This window comes from Cucurbita maxima, unplaced genomic scaffold (genome assembly GCF_002738345.1).
Source record: "Cucurbita maxima cultivar Rimu unplaced genomic scaffold, Cmax_1.0 Cma_Scf00058, whole genome shotgun sequence".
NCBI lineage: Eukaryota > Viridiplantae > Streptophyta > Magnoliopsida > Cucurbitales > Cucurbitaceae > Cucurbita > Cucurbita maxima.
In genome coordinates, this window is record NW_019272074.1 from 460,825 (window position 1) to 480,779 (window position 19,955).

The following is a 19,955-nucleotide window of genomic DNA, read 5'->3' on the forward strand; positions in this document are numbered from 1 at the left end:
ACTCGTTCTTTGAGTTTTTCTTTCATACATCCTTAATTCATACTTGATTTAACGCTCATATATAAATTCAAGCGATTCCTACAAGTATTTCTTAAGAAAATTTCAAGGTGGCTACTTACCTCATTATTGATATCCGGAACCTCCATTTTCAAGCTTCCAGTGTTCGTATTACTTTAATTTTTCTTTCACAAACTCCTTATTGTGTCAAGTTTCAAAAAATATAAAATTTGTCATGAGAACCCGTCTAGAAAATATTAAATTGAGAAAAATGAGGTAAGGTCGAATTTTGGGTTGACATGAACTAGCCACATCATCTTCCTCTAGACAGGAAGAAGACGCGTGTTTTGTATCGCACCACCGTTTAAAGCTCTCCTACTACAACATTTCTCCTCTCAATTTCTTCCAGAAACTTAAATATAGTGTTATAAGGAAGAGCTAGGGATTGATTTTACACCTTCTAGAAACTTAAATATAGTGTTACAAAGAAGAGCTAGGGATTGATTTTACACCTTCTCGTGGATTGTAGTCTAAGATATTCGCCTCCAAAGTTCGTCCAAAGATTGATTTCTCACGGGGGGCTAAAACTAGGAATTTCTTATTGGGCAGACAATTTTAGGGCTTCTTCATAGAACCTCTTCCTTATCCTTCCCTCAAGCTAAAGGAATTGGTTTGGAGGAACTACTTTGAGTGTGCGTCACCAAATTTTCGTTCTCTTGGGTAGCTCGTTCTACAAAGTTTCAACACTCGATTCCTTCATCAAAGTTGCTCAACTTAGCCCTCTAAAGCTAAAGGAATCTTTAATTTGAAGGAAAAGGAACCGTAGACAGAAATTCGATACTAATCCCCAAATTTTACTCGAAACGAATTTTCTTCAATTGGGCACGTTCCTAAGGTTATTTCTCTTCGTGGTCTTCTATGGAAACACTCCTTGGAGGTGTAGAAACTGACTAGGATTGGCCTTGCTCAACAAATTTGTGTGTTGGCTCGATTGGATTTTCTAGTTTTCCTTGAAGCTTGTCAATGATGGATTGGATTGGGGAAATGGTTTCTAAGCACTATCACTCGATTTCTTCATTGAACTTTTGGGTGATCTTGTTTAGAAACTGTAGGAACAAGTTTGAAGGAAAATGGTGGAGAATTTATCTCGAATTTGGAATAAATTTGAGAGTATGAGACCCAAAATCTAAGCACTTTAGCTTGCAATTGGGAACTTGACCTTGCTCGATTCTTGTTCCATACTAATGCCTCAACTTTAGACTTTAGGGAAAATTTCCACTGACGTTGAAACCTCCAGAATCGTTGTGATTTAGAGATTGAATTTTTTCGATAATTCGTCGGAAATATCCTCTCCGATCAGCAAGCTACCGACTTTCAATTTAAATTCTGACTATTGGATGTGATGATCAGTGAACGTTCTAGATTTTGTTCAATTTTGGAGGAGATCCAGTGGTTGGTTTTTGAGATTCGATGAATTTTGTGCACAATGTCAATGTGGAAGTTCTGATTCTTGAGAATAATGGCATTTTCGTAATTATCCATATTTTCAGGGGTATTTTGGTACTTTGCTATTTTTCGAATATTTTAATATTATTTTCTCGAAAAATCTATAATTTTTCTAAAAATTCTTCATCTTTTGCTAGTCATTTTCTCCTCTTCAATTTCTTGAAATTCCTTCTAAATGAATAATTAAAAAAACTGAAAATTGAAAAAAAAAATTGAAAAAAAAATTGATTTTTTTTTTTTTTCTTCGTCCTTTAAAGCTTACATTTTTTCCTTGGGATGTTAAGGAAGACATTTCTATACCTTAAAAGATCCTTGCCTTTCTTTGGTTTTCTTGAATTACTTTTATGGTTACTTTCAATGTTATTAAATATTAAAATAACTATGATATATTAGATATATTAAAATAAAGATATATATTTTAAATTTGAATAAAACTAAAATTAGTTAAATATATAAAGCCGAGAATCATTCAAACTTGACTGGAAAGAGTGATTTGAATCTTAATTTTACTTTTGCTTACAAGTATTCGTTATCATTTTGAGGTTCTTAAATATATTTAAATATAAATATTATATTCTTCAAAAATGATGTTAGATCAAATTTCACACGCTCCAATCATTCGTAATGAAATCAACTTGACTTGGGGATTTTAGAATTGGAAGCCACGGGTTTCATATTATAAAGCATTTCCAAGGGTTCTTAGACTCAACTAGTTAGGGTTACTATATCAACATTGGTCTCCCAAGACTTTGCACATTTGATGTCTCGTCCACAAATTTAACTCTCACATCGTGTCACAGATATGCTTGCCTCAAAATATATAGTTGTCAATTTAACCTATGTAGGGTTACATGTTATCTATGTCAATTTTAGCTTATAATATTGCTTTCTCAAATTGCTTTCCAAACGTTTTTTAAAAAAAATTCTCTAACCTGATTTTCAACAACCGTTCAAGAAGGGGACTTAGAGACTTGAGGATACGTCATCTGTTGCAACGACGACCTAAGTGTTAGTTTGTTGACTTACTTGAGAGTGAGAGTAAGTATCGCACAATTGTGTTTCGAGTCCCAGAAAAATGTAATTGTGACGCATCACATTTCATCCTCAATCTAATCTCAGTCTCATCAATCGGCCCGTGGCCCAAAGGTCCGTCTAAACCTAACCTGACTCGATCCAAAATTTGGTTGAAAGTCAATGTTTGATTGACCTAGCCAGCCCAACCCATTCACTTGCCACCATTTTGAAGATTAAATTGGCCCACTTGGATCGTATGTAGATCAGTCATTTGAGTCAACCAAATTGACTTAGGATCGTGTCAACGAAACTTTTAAATATTTTTTTATTATTTGTATAACATAGTTTTTAGTTATAAAAATTATAAAAAGTTTTTCAAACAAATAAAAATTTAAAATATCAATAATTTTATAAAGTAAAATTAATTAAAAAAACAATAAATTAGAAATATAAATTTATTAAATTTTAATAACCCATGAATTAGAAAATCTAAAAAAAATATATTTATAACAAGTAGAATATTTACATATTAAAATATGGGGTTGTCGGCGAAGTCGTTAAAACTCTGGCGACCGTTGGAATTTTTGGACATCACACCACCTTGCACCTCAAAGATTATTGTCCAACCTCAGACTAATAGCAACGAAGAAATGAAAAGAAATTCGAGAGAGAAAACAACCACGAAACTTCGTGGGAGAGAGAAAGAGAAGGCGACAACCCACGAGCTAACCCGAACCGGTCTGCAACCTGTGCCTCGACCCAACGCCAGCTGCACGATGTGGCTCGCCATGCTGCTACCACGTCTCACCCTGCTGCGCGAGTAGCCCTTTGGATCAGCTTGGATGGTGCAACGACTTCCTAGCGTATATGGCTCGGCTTTCCATTGCTACCCCAGTTTCCACCGTTCCGACCCACTTGAACCTGTTTTCGTATGATGATGTATGAGTTGTATCATATGATGTCGTATACTAGTATATGATGATGTATGAGTCATGATAATGTATGAGTTATGATGCATGATGATGTGCGTAATATATATATTTCTCGATGTATGACGTACTTGATATGCTTGATGCACTTTATGGCGATATAATGAGTATGATGATTGCATGACATTTGTCTTAATATGTGGATATTTTCCATATTAAGCATGTTATATGATGATAAGTGTCATATTACGTCATGTCGATATTCCGACATAGGACACAACCCTAAGAGCATGAAAATGATATTAATATAAATATCCAACGAGCATGTGTTACTTAATGTCATAAAGAGATGAAACTAGAGGGTTGTGTCAGAAGATAAGGGATCTCATGCATGTTGTATGTATATAAGCATAGGCTACTTCCCCTAGAGATGATGCGTGTGGATGTGCACAATATGATCACATAGAGAGCATAACACTAGGAGTTCCGCTGATCTCTGGACGTCGCTATAAAGTAGCTTGACCAAAGAGGGGTCCAGGGGGAGTGCGAGTCCCCTAAAGATTCACACTCGCACGTGTGGGTCGTGTGTAGGGGAGTACTACACATCTATAGTAGTCCGAGTCTAGAGGTCACCCCTAGATGAGTAAAAGATAGGTCTCAAGAACATGACTGCATATGTTTGCATTTGCATGGCTCCTTACAGTGGGGTCACTTTTGAGTATTCTACTCCAGTCATGTGCCACATCATTTTTCAAGCAAACGAAGGCGCACATGTGCTTAGGACGTGAACATCGCGAGCAGAGATTGCGACACGTGCATAGGATAGACTCATATTTAAATTCTTAGTTTTAGGTTAGAATAGGTTGTTTTGCATTTTATAGTTTTAAATTATTTTATATTTATTTTTATTTACACTAAATTTTAGTATTTAATATTTAAACACGTAACACCATGACACATGACAGTATTTTTTAGAGAAGAGGATGTTTTAAATGTTTTGGACATTTATGCTATAGATAAATATACATTTATACTATAGATGAACATGAGACGTTAGTAGCAACTCTGAGTATGTAGACGGGACAGAAACAGAAAGAAGTTGGAAACTTGGAGAAGCAAAGCGATATGAATATGGAAGAGCTCCACCAATAAGAGCATCCCATTTGGGTTCACAACATGAATCTTGGAATGAACAAACGAGTGGCAGAAAAAAAGTAGAAATATTAAAGAAATGGGTCTCATTCACAGCAATAAACTCATTTCCATGGCAGTTTATAAAAAATTCCAATCCAACGGTGAGGAAAAATCAGAGAAAAATGAAATAATCCCCAGCCGAGATGATGGAATCTGGCATGGTCCACGTTGTGTCAGGTGGCTAATCCGGCACGCATGGGCGTAGATCGGGAATTTGTTATAAAATTAGTCTTCCAATGGAGCGATGGTGGCCATGCGGCTGAGTTCTGCCATTTTTGGCTTCAAATCCATTGGCTAACCGATTCCCACTATGTCTCTCTGTTTCCCCTTTCCTTCTCTGCTTCTCTCTTCCCCTAATTTGCCTCTTAATCCTTCAATTACTTTACCCTCCTCTTCTTCATATTCCCCTTCTTCCTCTTCCTCTTTCACTCATCGATGCAGCAGGGGTCCAGGGTTCGACTCTTTCAACGCTATGTATTCTTGTCGTGTTTTTAGCGGCTATGGGGCAGGGGAGTTTTCGAGTGGGAGCGAGGAAGAAGAGGAAGACGAGGAAGGGAATGGTTCCGATGAGGAATTTGTGATGGGAATTGAAGAGCCCTATGATATTAATGCCTCTTCTTCTCGGTTGCCCGACCGTTGGGACGTCTTGGGGCTCGGACAAGCTATGGTAATTTCCTGTTTTTCTCTCTTACTATATGTTGTTCGCTCTCGTGACTTTGCTTTGAGCTTCCTAAAAGGCCTTATATGAATGGAGACGTATTCTTGGACTCCCTCCCAACCATCCTCAACAATCTTCCCCTCGAATAAAGTACATCATAGAGCTTCTTCTAAGGCCCCTCTTAGCCGAGGCTTTACCCCTTTCTCTAGAGCCCTCAAACAAAGTATACAATAGAGCCTCCCCTGAGGCCTACGGAGCCCTCGAGCAGTCTCCCTTTAATCAAGCCTCAACTTCTCCTCTAGAGCTCTCGAACAAAGTACACGCACTTTTGACTACACCTGTGGAGCTCACAACTTCTTTGGTCCACAATTTGATAACTACTCCCAATTCTCGTATAGTTGCTCCATAAGTTAGTGACTTATATGTTTATAAGCTCACTATATACGTTGTTTACATATAGGTAGATTTTTCGGGAATGGTAGACGATGAATTTCTGAAGAAACTGGGATTAGAGAAGGGTTCAAGGAAGGTCGTAAATCATGAGGAAAGAGGGAGAGTATTGCGGGCGATGGACGGTCGTAGCTATAGGGCGGCTGCTGGGGGATCACTTTCCAACAGCCTTGTGGCGTTGGCAAGGCTGGGTATTAGACCCATGAAAGGCCCTACTTTCAATGTTGCTATGACTGGTAGTGTAGGGAGTGATCCATTGGGCAGCTTCTACAGGTCTGCCTGCTGTTCTTCCCCATATAAATATCAGTTCATCTTATAGTGGCTATCAAACTCAATGTGCTCATCCTTTAATTTGTTTCATAGGACCAAACTAAGACGTGCAAATGTCAATTTTCTTTCTCCTCCTGTGAAGGATGGGACGACTGGAACAGTTATTGTTCTTACTACTCCTGATGCTCAGCGAACAATGCTTGCATATCAGGTAAGCATCGATTTGAACATGCTCGGAACGTCTATCGAATATTAACTTGTATCGAATGTTGAACTTTTTGGGGTTTTGTTCTTGATGTGTTCATAATATATCAGGGTACGTCTTCCACTGTGAATTATAATCCAGCATTAGCTAGTGTAATTAGCAAGACAAATGTATTTGTAGTTGAAGGGTATTTATTTGAATTTCCCGATACAATCAAAACGATTCAAAAAGCGTGTGAAGAAGCGCATCGGTGTGGAGCTCTTGTTGCGGTCACTGCTTCAGATGTCTCTTGCATTGTAAAGCATTTCGACGAATTTTGGTAATTTTCTCACTTCAAACTCGGTTTATGGTTTCATGTATGACTAGAAATCACGATTCTCCATAATAGTATGATACAGTCCATTTTGAGTATAAGTTTCCGTATAAGACCTCGTACCAATAGAGATGTATTCCTTACTTATAAACCCATGATCATTCCTCAACAATGTTCTCACCCAAACATAACGCGTTTTCCATTGAATTATTAGGGAAATCGTGGGGAACTATGCAGATATAGTTTTTGCAAACCACGAAGAAGCTGGAGCTCTATGTCATTTCGACTCGAAGGAAAGCTCGATATCAGCTGTAAGATATCTAAGTCATTTCGTTCCACTTGTCTCGGTCACGGATGGGAACAGAGGTTCATACATAGGTGTTAAAGGAGAAGCGGTGTATATACCACCTTGTCCGTGCGTACCTCTCGACACTTGTGGTGCGGGAGATGCGTATGCGTCTGGTATTTTGTACGGTATCTTGCATGGAGTGTCGGATTTGAAAGAGATGGGAACGTTTGCAGCCAAGATCGCGGCCAGGGTCGTCGAGCAACAAGGAACTCGTCTAAGGGTTCAAGATGCCATGGAGCTTGGCGATGCATTTTCTAGCTTTCAGACTGATATTGGCTCATCACATGTGTAGCCAACTTGATCCTCGAGCCATCTTCCCTTTCAATAAAGTTCTCTTATCATAATTATATCTAAATAAAGATAGAGATGGGTAAAGATGTGCTTGTAGCTGTAACATTTTACTTGTTAATAAATGTTTATATTGATTTATTTCTTTTATTATTTAATACTAATTTAATTAAAAATCAAAATCATTTAAATAAATAAATAAGTCATTGCTATTTTATTTGGTTTGAACATTTCTTTGTAATATATTATCCTCCATTTAAAAAGAAAAAATCTTATAATATTTATATATTTGTATAATTATTATATTATATTTTAATTGATATATTTGCCAGCGTGGCAATGTGGCCAGGCCTCATTGCCAGGGTGGATCCAAACCTGAAAACATTAAATAAATATTTTTTATAAAATTGAATAAATTATCTAAAAATACAAATTATATCTTAAGATGCGTAAATAGGTTCATCTCCGTGTTAATGGGGATTGAGCTTGCGAGAATCAGATTCCCGTTCGTAATTCTTCATTTATTTTTGAGGGAATTGAGGTATTCCTTGAAATTTGGGAGAATCCGATCCCTATGAGTAAATTTCTTTGGTTTATTATTCTTTTAAAAAATAGTTATTTTAAAATTTTCTAATTTTTATTAAAAGGAACTTAATAAATTAATATAGTTTTTGAATTGATACATTAACAAATTAAATTGAGATATTCTTTCTTCATATATATATTAGAATATATTCCACTGCCAAGATTCGAGAACAGCTATGTAAGAGTTGCAAAGTTTTTTTTTTTTTTTTTTTTATTAATTTAAAAAAAAAAACTTATTTAAATACTTTATTCTTATTCCTCATATTTATAACACGTCATCGATAATATAATATAATAATTTATTTATTTATTAAAAAAAAGTAGGGTAGTAGAGTAAAATCTCATATTGTATCACTCCTAGTTAATATAAATGTAAATATTCTTAACCTTTTTAAAATTAGCGTAGAGTTAAGTAGGGCTGAGTCAGACTCAGACTGTACCTCTATTTTTAGGTGGGTCAGGGTCAGACCCAACAAAAATGTCAATGAGCCAACAAAATTGAATTTTCTAGTTTCTAAAAATTCAAGCAAATTGGAACTTGGAACAAGAAAAAAAACTATAATTTGAGTTGGATAATCTAGATAGGTCGGAGTTGTCGACTTCCCTCGGGTTACCTATTATCTCTCCTCCGACCAATGAAAATGACTAGCCTATTATCTCTCCAATCATTGAAGTATAATTAGTTTATCCACCTATCCAGTCACATACCATTGTAACGCAAGTATAAAAAATAAAACTAAAAATATTTGTGAAATATATTTCGTTGTATAAATATAATTAGTTAAATAATATATTTTATATAGTCGTAATTATTTAGTATTTTTTTTTCTTATTTTTTAAGAGTTGTTGGTAGTATATTTGTAACGACACAATGAAATACTAAATTAAAATAAATAAGCGTTACAATTAAAAAAAAAAAAATCATATTCTATCATAAGTGTAAGAAAATAAATGCAACTAGCATATGCATGTGTCACGGTCTCCTAGTTGCGATGTCACCGTCATCTACACAGGGAAATATTGCCTTTGGATGAAAAAATAAAGTAGCACATGGAGGGGAGTCTTGTCTTTACATGAGAAAATAGAGTAGCACATGATTTGAGTATTTTAATAAATACTTAGTAAGCAACTCCCTACCATTGGGGTTAATGCAAACACATAAAATTTCATAAACGAGCAATTTGGATGTGTACTTAATTTTTCTACACATGGTTCACACGTGCGAGTATGGACCCATCAGTCGGTTTGATTACCTCCTGAGCCCCTTTCTACTTGGACGAGCATTCTCTGGTAGCTGTTAATGTCGGACACCCATTAGGAATAGCGACCGTCACGGCAACATTATGATGAACATAATGATTGTTTTACTGCCTCGTAGTATATACGTCTATACTATCGTGAAAGAGGAGTATTCCCTGATGCATGAGCACACAATAATGCATGAGAGGTTCCAACATTTTTCCATTCTGATTATCATATAATACAACCCCGCTAGTATCTTCCTTCATATCATATCATTTTGTTATATCATTTAACATTTCGTTTTTCATATCATTTATCATATATTTCACGTGTGTGCCGGGAGTTGTATCTCATACTAGTTTGTCGTTTTGCATTTCAATCATACCATATCATTCATATTACACACATAAGTCATATCTTAACGTTTTCATGCTTCCAAACATAACAATTCTCATCATGCACATATCATATCAGATATCATAACAATCACACATATCCCGAGCATGTCTTTAACATATCAAATCTTAAATATATCAATTCATCAAATACAATATAACATTCACGTATCATAACATATACATACCATTTCATAACTGTTTGCATAAATGGCATATAACACATGCGAAGTCATAAACACGTGTCATCATACAATACACAATTATAATCATACGACGGTAGGATCACTTATTTAGTTGGCTTTAGCCGACGTTCTATCATATTTTCGTGATCGGCTTGACCTGTCCCTCAAAGTTTGTATCGACATGTCGCCCTTAATCTTGAGCCAAGCCTCAGCACACTGCATATGAGCAGTAGCCAAATCGTCCTTGCAAGAACAACCCAATTCAATGGGGATTTTCGACAGGCCTGAGCACAAGAGCAAAGTTCTACCCATTGAGCTATATCTCCCAAAACAAGTGAGGCCTGCAACTGTATTTGCTACTAAGCAGCCAAGCTTTCGAGGGTATGAGTGGAGAGAAAATGGGGAGAGTGATATTGGTACTAACCTTATTTTGGCTTGAATTAGGTTAATCTCCTTTTTCACCCACTTTTTCATTTCGATTTTGATACTAACCTTATTTTGACTTGAACTAGATCTCACAAAGGAATTTAAAGAATTTTTAGCTAGTAAAAAATGTAAGCAACCTTAAGTGGTTAGAATAGGCATAATTAGAACTATAGAAGAAGCATTTGGATGAGAATGTTCGTATAATATAAAAAGTTACCAAAATGCCCCTCGAATGAGATCTTGAGATGAATGTTATTTCTGGGTAGAGCTTGCATGAATGATGTGATCAATAGGATCATCTCCCTAGTGTGAGTAAACCAAGTTAAGATTAGAGTGTTTGAGCTTGGCCAACGTTGACCTAGGTCAATACATTTTCTTAGTAAACCGAGCACACCCATGATAAGATCAGGTACCCAAGAACACAAAAGAACATATTTATAAACGAGATTGAAGATAAAAAGAACTCATAAATGTGCAGTTTTTATTTCAAATTTTGAATGTTCCAATACCAATGAAACAAAGAATATAAATATATATATACATAAAAGAATGAACAAAAATAAAACACAGTCATTTACATAACAGTCCAGCAAGACTCAGTCTTAGGATTCCAAAGAGCCGGAAGAAGAAACTTCTTCCCCTTAAACCCAACAGCATTATAAGCCCCACCAGTCCGGATATCAACAGAGACCTTCCCAGTATACCCAGGGGTAGCCCCAGTGCCAAACATGCCAGGACAAGCCGTAGTGGCCTCAATTACAGAACTCTTATGCCCAAGCTGAAACAGCCCAGTCCTAAACGGATTGGACACCACAGAAGCCAACCCAGAAGCCAATGAAATAACCATAGCATCAGCCCCAATGTCCCCACTCGGTGGCTTCAGCACAGGCCCAGCAGGCCCATAGTCCGCTTTATGGAACGGCCAAGCGCACGCCCCAGGACACTCCGTCTCTGGGTTGCCAAGGATCACATAAGGCTTCCCATCGATATCCCCATGCTCCGAGCACCGCCCGATGCAAAGCCCTTCCACCGTCACATCCCGGGCTGCCACGATCACGGGCACAGCATGTGGGAACCCAACCAACGCCTTCTCGACCAAGATTTTAATGAAATCACGTGTCATTACTTTGCCATGTGTGTAATTTGGATCCACGTATTGCTGGACCACTCTGACGGCAATGTCTTTATCGTTGTGTACGTAGCTGCTAACCATGTGCCACCATGATGAGACCGATGGTTCAGCCCCGCCTCGCGCGTTTTGGTTTAATGACTTTAGAAAGGCTCTTAGTGCGTTTTTTTGGATGCGGCCCAATTGGCCGTAGAACAGTATTGAGAGGTCCAGGTTGCCTTTTAGCATTTCGCCGCCGTGGTCCACCAAGGCGCTGGCTGGCTCGGCCACGGCTGTAGCGTTTGGGATGGCTAGGAGGAGGAGGAGAAGGGACAGGGCTAGTAAGCCATGTGGTGCAGCTGAAATTCGGCCCCAAAGCTCCATTTCTTTTTTTTTTTTTTTTAATTTTATTTATTATTATTTTTTTTTATTTTGGGCTGATTTTTTTTTTGTTGCGATAATTTCTTTTTTTTTATATGGGAAATGGAGTGTTGGATGGGCGCGTTTTAATCGGACAGCTACTGGCTTTCAAGTTATTTAGCCTTGGATCTTGGTTTTACCATTTCTATTTATTTATTTATTTTTACTTTTCTATTATTAGGCTCTATTATTAAATATTAGTTTTTTTTTTATTATTATTATTGTTATATGTGTTCCTGAGTTGGGTTGTGTTCTGAACTAAGTAAAAAAAATCCCTCCCCAAACCGTGCTTGCATTATTGTTCTCTAAATTTTCTTGGAAATAATAATCTAAAATTTTTTGTTTTTAAAACATTGATTTATTTGTTTTTAATATTTAATTAGAATTTATTATTTTACTTAAAAAAATTAAGTGTAAGGATAAATAAATAAAAAATGAGGTTGTCGGAAAACCGGGCGAGAATTCTGTCTACTCGGTGGAATTAAGAACACACCAACGACCTGCAGACGCACCTCACAGGAACTCGTATAGCCTAGATAACACCATGGAAGAGAGGACTAACAAGCTAAAGACACTGTGATGCACATGAGTGATTATTATCAAATGGTCTTGTTTCCTCCGATGCATAACCCAATACCATCACACTTACGTGCATCATTGACAAAATTATACAGAGATGCCTATTTTATTGGTAGAGTATTAAAAGATAACTTACCATGATCTCCACAATGGTGTGATTTTATCCACTTTTGAACATAACTGCTCATTGCTTTGCTTTTGGTTTCTCCAAAAGGCTTCATACCAATGGAGATGTATTCCTTATCTATAAACCTGTGATCATTCTCTAAATTAGCCAATGTGAGACTCTTTTCCAACGATCCTCAACAAAATCTACCTAATTTTATCGTTTTACGTTAGAATTTAACCATTGAAGGTGCTTCGACAAAAAGATTTCAACATACAACGAAGGCATTCAAGAGTTTGTAGATAAGAGGAAAAACGTCTTTGGTGAAATCTGTATTCAACCAAATTCATCGTCCTTTTATGTTATTCTACAATGTCCTTCTGTCATCCACATCACCTTTCTCCATCAAAACAACTCGAAGGAGAGAAATTGAGTCGTCATGCCCCAAATTTCGGAGCACCAAAATACCGGGTGTGACCCAAAATGAAAACAAGAGAGTAATTCTAACTATCTTTCCCCACGTTGACTATGACTCTTTTTTTTGAGGTTCCGAACACTTTCTTTGCAATAGTTGGAGGTTCAATCTCTAAGGTCCTCAATAAAATTCTGAAAACCCAAGACTTAAAGACGATCAAAGTACAATTTTCTATAACTATTGAGCTCGAGTGTTACACGAGCTTACTCATACTTAAACTCAACCGTTTAGAAAATGACGTTGACTTTTGAGAGTCATGGATGACTATGATGATAAACTCATATTTTAATATATTAATTTTTTTTTAACTATAATTTAACCTCGTATTTGTGTTTTTTACATGGGTTGGGTGAGGTTCCTTAATGCCACACCAAGCTGACACATGAGAAAATCATGTTCCGTCAATAATCTAAAGAGTTTATGGTATATAGATAATGTTAGATATCTTATTATGATAATACTATTCATACGATTCACTTTGTAATTGTTACAAATAATTTGAACCAAATTGTTCATACTGAGATATGTGAGTGGAGGTATCCTATACAATGAGTTTGTATAAGACCATATCTGAAATATTTAACCTCTCTTTATTAAAAAATTATTAATTCAAAAGATTAATATTTCATATATTAGTCATACGTAACTTGATCTTAATCTTGAGTGACTTTAACACTCCTCTACGAGAGCTCGTCAGTTGATTTGTATGGGTGAGATGACTTTTGTAGTAGATTTAATGTGTGACGATTTGCTTTTCAAGGTTTTGAATCTCGAACCGAACAGTGACTAAAAAGCCAAAGACCAAAAGCAAATAAAATAAAAGATAAAAATACGGTAAAATTTAAATCGAAATAAAGACCAGAGTACCATAATTAACGGTAAAAAAGAAAGGAAAAATGGTTGAGTACATAAATATATCTAATAACTAACCTACTCGTAGGCCTTCATCGCATCCTTGACCTAATAGGAGACCACGAGATTTACTCTAAGCTCTAGGTGTATTGCTCTTGTTGTGCGCAGTCTTGAGTAGCTAGCTTAGCCTAGGCAGCAGTAACCAAAATCCAAAGATGAGGCGCTACCTCAAAATACTCCATACTAGGTGGGGACAACATGGTAAGTGTAAGTCTGCTCATCATCCATAGGAGGTTAGTTGACGAACCCATCCCACAGGTCATGAGTCGCTCAATGTAACGACCCTAGATTTCTACATACTCAAAGTTGTTAGTAATGTCTCATGGTCTTCATCTATGCAAAAATATAACTCTTAAAAGCAAACCACTTCTCTAGTATAAATGTCGAAAATATTTAAAACTCTCTGAAAAACACAATCATGGTCTTATATTTAAATACGAAATACTAAAATTTAGAGAAAGTAAAACAAATACAAAATAATTTAAAACGATGAAATGTTAAACAACCTATTCTAACCAAAGACTAGGAATTTAAATGAGTCTATCCTATGCACGTGCCATAGTCTCTGCTTGCGATACTGCCGTCCTTCATACATGTGCGTCTTGTCTTTACCTGAAAAATGATGTTGCACACGACGTGAGTATTTCGAAGAATACTCAGTAAGTGACCCCACTATAGGGGGTCATGCAAATGCAAACACATGCAATCATGCGCTTATGACCTATCTCTATTCTCTAGAGGTGGCCTCCAGTCTAGGACAAATTAGATGTGTAGTACTTCCCTACACACGACTCACACATGCGGGTATGAATCTCCAAGGGGCTCGCACACCTCCTGGACCCTCTGGTCAAGCTAATCTATAGCCATGTCTGGAGGTCAGCGGAACCCGTTGGTGTCATGCTCCCCGTGAACACCCTCATCACCATACTTTGCGTGTCCACACTCATGGTCTTTGGGGAATTATCCCTATGCTTATGAACACACAACACACATGAGGTCCTCTAATTTCCATCTTATCATCTCTTTTAACACAACCCTCTAGTCTCATCTCTTTGTTACATTAAGTAACACATGCTCGTTAGATATATATTAATATCATTTTCATGCTCTTAGGGTTGTGCCCTACGTCGGTCTATCGACATGATGCAATATGACACTCATCATCATATAGCATGCTTAATATGACAAAACATCTACATAAAAACGTCATACAATCATCATACTCATCATATCGCCATAAAGTGCATCAAGGATATCAAGTACGTCATATATGAAACTATATATATTACGCACATCATCAAGTATCACAACTCATACATCATCCTACGATACAAGTCATACATCATCATAACTCATACATCATAAACATAAAGTGCATCAAACATATCAAGTACGTCATATATCAAACTATATATATTATGCACATCATCAAGCATCATAACTCAAGCAGCACAACTCATACATCATCATATACTAGTACACAACATCACATACGTTATTTCTGGCCATTTTCATTCAATATTTTTCTTTTCTTTCCTAAAATTTCTTTAGAAAAGGAAAGATTTAAACAAAATCAGGAATATATTCAAGCTAATGTAAATCGACTTAAAACCATTTTTATTTACCGTTTGTTTTAAGTAGAGGTGTTCAAATACTTTTTTTTTCTTTATTTTATTATTATTATTATTATTTTCGGTTGTTACATCCTTCATAGGTTGAGTATGTGACGATAGATAGAGCTGGAAAGAAGATGACATGGATGACAGAATATCTAGAAGAATTATGCGAGAAGGAGCGTGATGAGCGTTTAAGAATGAAATTATTGGTTGACTTAATTGGTTTCCGAATAGGAGAATGGTTGGCTTAGAGAGCTTATTTATAGATTACTTAATGATTAGCATAAACAACCGTATATATAAACTGAGTCATATATACCAAACTGTATATAGTAAACTAAGCCATGTGTATACACAACTGTATATAATAAACTGAGCCATATATATACCATGACATACTTGTGATGGTTGTTCTTTAGAAATGTAATTTCTATTCTCTGTACATACATGAAGTTGTGAATATGAACTTTTTGCTAAGATTCCTTACTTTTTTTCTCTTCTGTTCATCTCGATCGAGTGTGCGCATTGTTGTATCAATGAAGAACATGAATAATATGAAAACTTCTTAAAGATCTTTGTTCCACGGTCTTCACAACCACATGTGTCACGATTCTTACGACCTAATTTCATGACTATTTCTTGAGCTAATTTCATTTTGGGTAGGGATAAATGCATAATATTTTTCTACACACTGTCCATGCACATGTATGTAAACCCCACTAAGTTGCACACCTAGAACATGTTAAATGATTGACGACCACCCATTTGGAGATTATTCGCCATGGCCACTACACTCACTCATTCAACCAAGCTGGTGTGCACCTCTGAAGGCTAGAATATTTGTTGTCGTATAAGCACATGCATGCCTTCTATCGCTCAACACCTAACTTAACCTTATGTATCATATTTGATCTTTGATATGGGCTAATATCTTTATACGTCACTCACCCATAGGAGAGCATGCACATTTCACCCTCCCTTTTGCGTCCACCATCACATACGCCTTGGAAGGCTAGAGGATTTATTGTCGTGTACACACCCTCCATCACTTAGCATTCAAACTTGATATCACTGTACTTGGTGCGTATCCACCACACTAGCGTCGAACCCTTATGTTGCACATTTCACTCGCTTGCTCCGTAGCGCACCCACCCTTCCTCACGTGTCATTTAAGCTCCATATTCATTAGCTTTTCATGCATTACCTCGTACGCTATAACAAGTCGATAGAAATGAACACTTTACCTCGAAGCGAAAGTAACATTTAGAATTATATTAAATCACAAGATTAAACAAACTTACATTAAAATTGAGATTTTTTCTTTTTTTTTTTTTGCAAGTCTTAGTGTGCTCCAACTCCAATCAAATTGAATCAGCTCAAGCCCACCGCTAGCGAATATTGTCCTCTGTAGGCTTTCTTTGGGAGAGAATTCAACACCCTTAAAAAATGTTACCCCTTCAGGGCCGAACGTCCTCACTAGCACTAGTTTTTCTCTCCAATCAATGTGAAATCTCACATTTTTCCTCGTTTAATATATAAAATATATTCAATACTAATGTTTGAGTAAAATTGCTCACTTATTATTCTCATAAGCAAGCCGAGAACCTTATTGGCCTGCAAATTATAAAATTATTTATTAACTTGAGGTTATTTCAGTATAAACTTATAGTCTTCGCTTTTATGCCGTCGTAAACAAGTTGTGTATATGAATACAACCATTATATCTAAGTCGATCCTTCACAAGATGTTCATAACTACAGCTACGTTAAAAGTTCGTTTTGTCCTATAATTACATTTTAATGAACCATCTATCTAAGACCCAGGTAAATCAAGTCCCTCTCATAACTATCAGAGAAAATATTTTTTATTCTAGTAACTAAATTAAAATAAATAAATAATTTGAGTTTCCACTAACTATGTTCTAACATTATATTACATTTTAATTTATAAAATATTATTATTAAAATTTATTATGAGATTTTGCATTTTTTGTTATATAAATTATAATTAAAAAAAGGAAATGATTCATTAATTAAAAAATTAAAAAGAAAAATAGTGAACACGTGCTCCTTGGTGGAGCCCTATATCATCTCCCCCGGAATCCCCGTCTTCCATTGCAAGGAGTGTACCTGCTCATTCTTCTCTCTTGAAGACAATTTAGAACGCTCTCTACATTTCTTCGCCCAAGATTTCCTCCTCGAATCTACAAATATCAGAATCAACGCCTATTCGATTTGACTGTTTTCTTCTTCTCTTCAAGATCTGCATTCGCCTCCTTCTTGGTAACGCTTCTCTCCATCTTTTGATCCCTACATTTTTCTGTTTTCTGTCCGCAATACAATTAGATCTGATGCATTTTTCACTTCTTTGTGTTTGATTTGTCCTGTTCGATTTCTCGAACATACTTTGCCATTTGGATCCTTCTTACTTATTATATATCTCTGATTCTCTTGATACATTTGTTTATTTTTCATTGCTCGAATTGAATCTCTCGGTTTCTTTTCTTTTGCTATCTTGAAGATTACCGCTTCTCTGGCGGATTTTGTTTTGTTTTTTCTTTTGTGTTGAGAATGTATATGACCTATTGTATTTGAGATTTTCTTGTAAGGAGAATGAGGTTGGAGCGTGAATCTTGCAGTGTCGTTCAATCAGAATGGATATTGATGGTTTCGTTTCCTGGAATGAACGTTTGGGTTTAGTGATGGTGGTTGAAAGAAATAGTTTTAGTTTACTGTCGAATTTCGATATCCGCTGAAATTTGGTTGATTTAATACGATTTCAGCTTTGCAGTGAATTGAATCTCTCGTTTTCTTTTGTTTTGTAATCTTGAAGATAACCGCTTCTCTGGTGCATTTTGTTCTGTTGTTCCTTTTGTGATGAGAATGTATATAACCTAGGTATTTGAGATTTTCTTGTGAGGAGAATGATGTTGGAGCGTGAATCCTGTGTTAGAATCTTGCAGTGTCGTTTAATCAGAAGGGATATTGATAGTTTGATTTCCTGGAATGAAAATTTCGGTTTAATGATGGTGATTGAAAGAAATAGTTTTAGTTTACTGTCGAATTTCGATATCCTTGATCGTCCGGCCGCTGAAATTTAGTTGATTTAATACGACTTCAGCTTTGCATTGTATAGAATCTGAAAACTTAGTGCCCAATCCACCTGCTTCCAATGGGTTCTTGTAATGAAGAGAATCTTCCTGCTGTTGGAGAGGTGGAGCAACCATTTAAGATCTTTGTGGGCTATGATGTTCGTGAAGATCTTGCATTTGAGGTCTGTCGCCATTCCATCTTGAAGCGATCTTCAATTCCCGTTGAAATCATACCAATCAAGCAGGCAGATCTAAGAACGAATGGTGTCTATTGGCGTGAGAGAGGACAACTTGAAAGCACAGAGTTCTCATTTTCCCGGTTCTTAACTCCATATTTGGCAAATTACGAAGGATGGGCAATGTTTGTTGATTGTGATTTTCTTTATCTAGCTGACATTAAGGAACTAAGAGACTTGATTGACAATAAGTTTGCAGTTATGTGTGTCCACCATGATTACACACCAAAAGAAACAACAAAAATGGATGGTGCAGTACAAACTGTATACCCAAGGAAGAACTGGTCTTCAATGGTTTTGTACAACTGTGGGCATCCAAAGAACAAATTGTTGACACCTGAGACTGTCAACACTCAAACTGGTGCATTTCTTCATAGATTCCAATGGCTTGAGGACGATGAAATTGGGTCAGTCCCATTTGTTTGGAACTTTCTTGAGGGCCATAACAACAGTGTAGAGGGTGATCTAACCACTCTCCCTAAAGCAATTCATTACACTCGTGGTGGACCATGGTTTGAAGCTTGGAAGAATTGCGAATTTGCAGATCTCTGGCTAAAAGAAATGGAGGAGTATCAGAAGGAGGCCGTGAAGAAATCTGCAGAATAGAAAGTAAGTTCTGAAAAAACTTTATTGTGGAATTGAAATTCTTTGGATATTTGCTTCATATTCTTTATACTTGTTTGGTTGATTGAACTGTAGATTCTAATATGGAATATCAGATAGTATGGAGTTCTGGAAAATGGTGGTCTGTAGTGTAGTGGGTATTTGTAGTTGTATCAGTATGTGTGCCTAATTCAGGTGATGATCAGACTTTGATAGTGTTGTATTTCCCACACATTCCCTTAAGTTATACGTATTTATTATGTAATTTTGTATAAGAAATTCATGAATCTCGTCTCTGTAATATTGTATAAGAAAAAACTTCTAGCTGGTAATAGCAATTCCCAAAATTTATTGATTGAGAAGCTATTTGTTTATTTGTTCTTGATATATTGCTTTTATAATAGGGAGAATGATTGAATTATAGGGATCTGATTATTATTATTATTTGTTTATTCCTTCCATATTTTCTTCCTTTTATCCCCTTCCAATCAAGTTCAGATTTAAAAAAAAAAAAAAAAAATGGTACCAATGTTTTTTTTTTTTTTTTAAATTTGATTTAAATTTTGATTAAAGGAAAGAATATAAAGGGAAATGTTTGATCTGAAGTATCATGAAGTGAAAGGTTGTCTCATGTCCATATCCTTTTGTGGTTAGTTTGTGACGACTCACACTTTCCTCACATGTACTTCAAAAGCTCTCTCCTTGGGATGCGTGTTCAACAACATAATCTGCTGTCACGTAGGGCTAAAAGGCATGCCAATTCACCCCGACTTGCTACCCGTATCAGAGGACCCACTCTGCCT

The 19,955-nt window shown here is 36.2% G+C and overlaps 3 protein-coding genes across 5 annotated transcripts; 2 read left to right on the top strand and 1 right to left on the bottom strand.

The window, feature by feature from the left end:
- Nucleotides 1–4,872: 4,872 nt before the first annotated feature.
- LOC111471809 (uncharacterized sugar kinase slr0537-like) lies at nucleotides 4,873–7,317 on the top strand. The gene is made up of 5 exons (XM_023117481.1): nucleotides 4,873–5,307; nucleotides 5,759–6,021; nucleotides 6,112–6,229; nucleotides 6,334–6,542; nucleotides 6,751–7,317. The coding sequence occupies exons 1-5, from the start codon at nucleotides 4,951–4,953 to the stop codon at nucleotides 7,175–7,177; spliced, it is 1,374 nt and encodes a 457-aa protein (XP_022973249.1). The 5' UTR covers nucleotides 4,873–4,950; the 3' UTR covers nucleotides 7,178–7,317.
- A 3,263-nt stretch (nucleotides 7,318–10,580) lies between these two features.
- Nucleotides 10,581–11,498, bottom strand: LOC111471796 (protein EXORDIUM-like 2). Its single transcript, XM_023117463.1, has one exon. It carries the CDS (start codon nucleotides 11,496–11,498, stop codon nucleotides 10,581–10,583), a length of 918 nt encoding a protein of 305 aa, XP_022973231.1.
- Nucleotides 11,499–17,329: 5,831 nt separating this feature from the next.
- LOC111471810 (protein CDI-like) lies at nucleotides 17,330–19,518 on the top strand. 3 transcript variants are annotated; one of them, XM_023117485.1, is made up of 3 exons: nucleotides 17,330–17,504; nucleotides 18,358–19,158; nucleotides 19,249–19,518. In XM_023117485.1, the coding sequence occupies exon 2, from the start codon at nucleotides 18,394–18,396 to the stop codon at nucleotides 19,153–19,155; it is 762 nt and encodes a 253-aa protein (XP_022973253.1). In that variant the 5' UTR covers nucleotides 17,330–17,504; nucleotides 18,358–18,393; the 3' UTR covers nucleotides 19,156–19,158; nucleotides 19,249–19,518. The 3 variants fall into 3 exon arrangements, with proteins under 3 accessions (XP_022973253.1, XP_022973252.1, XP_022973251.1); XM_023117484.1 differs by having other exon boundaries at nucleotides 18,343–19,518; XM_023117483.1 differs by having other exon boundaries at nucleotides 18,358–19,518.
- The last annotated feature ends 437 nt before the right edge of the window (nucleotides 19,519–19,955 follow it).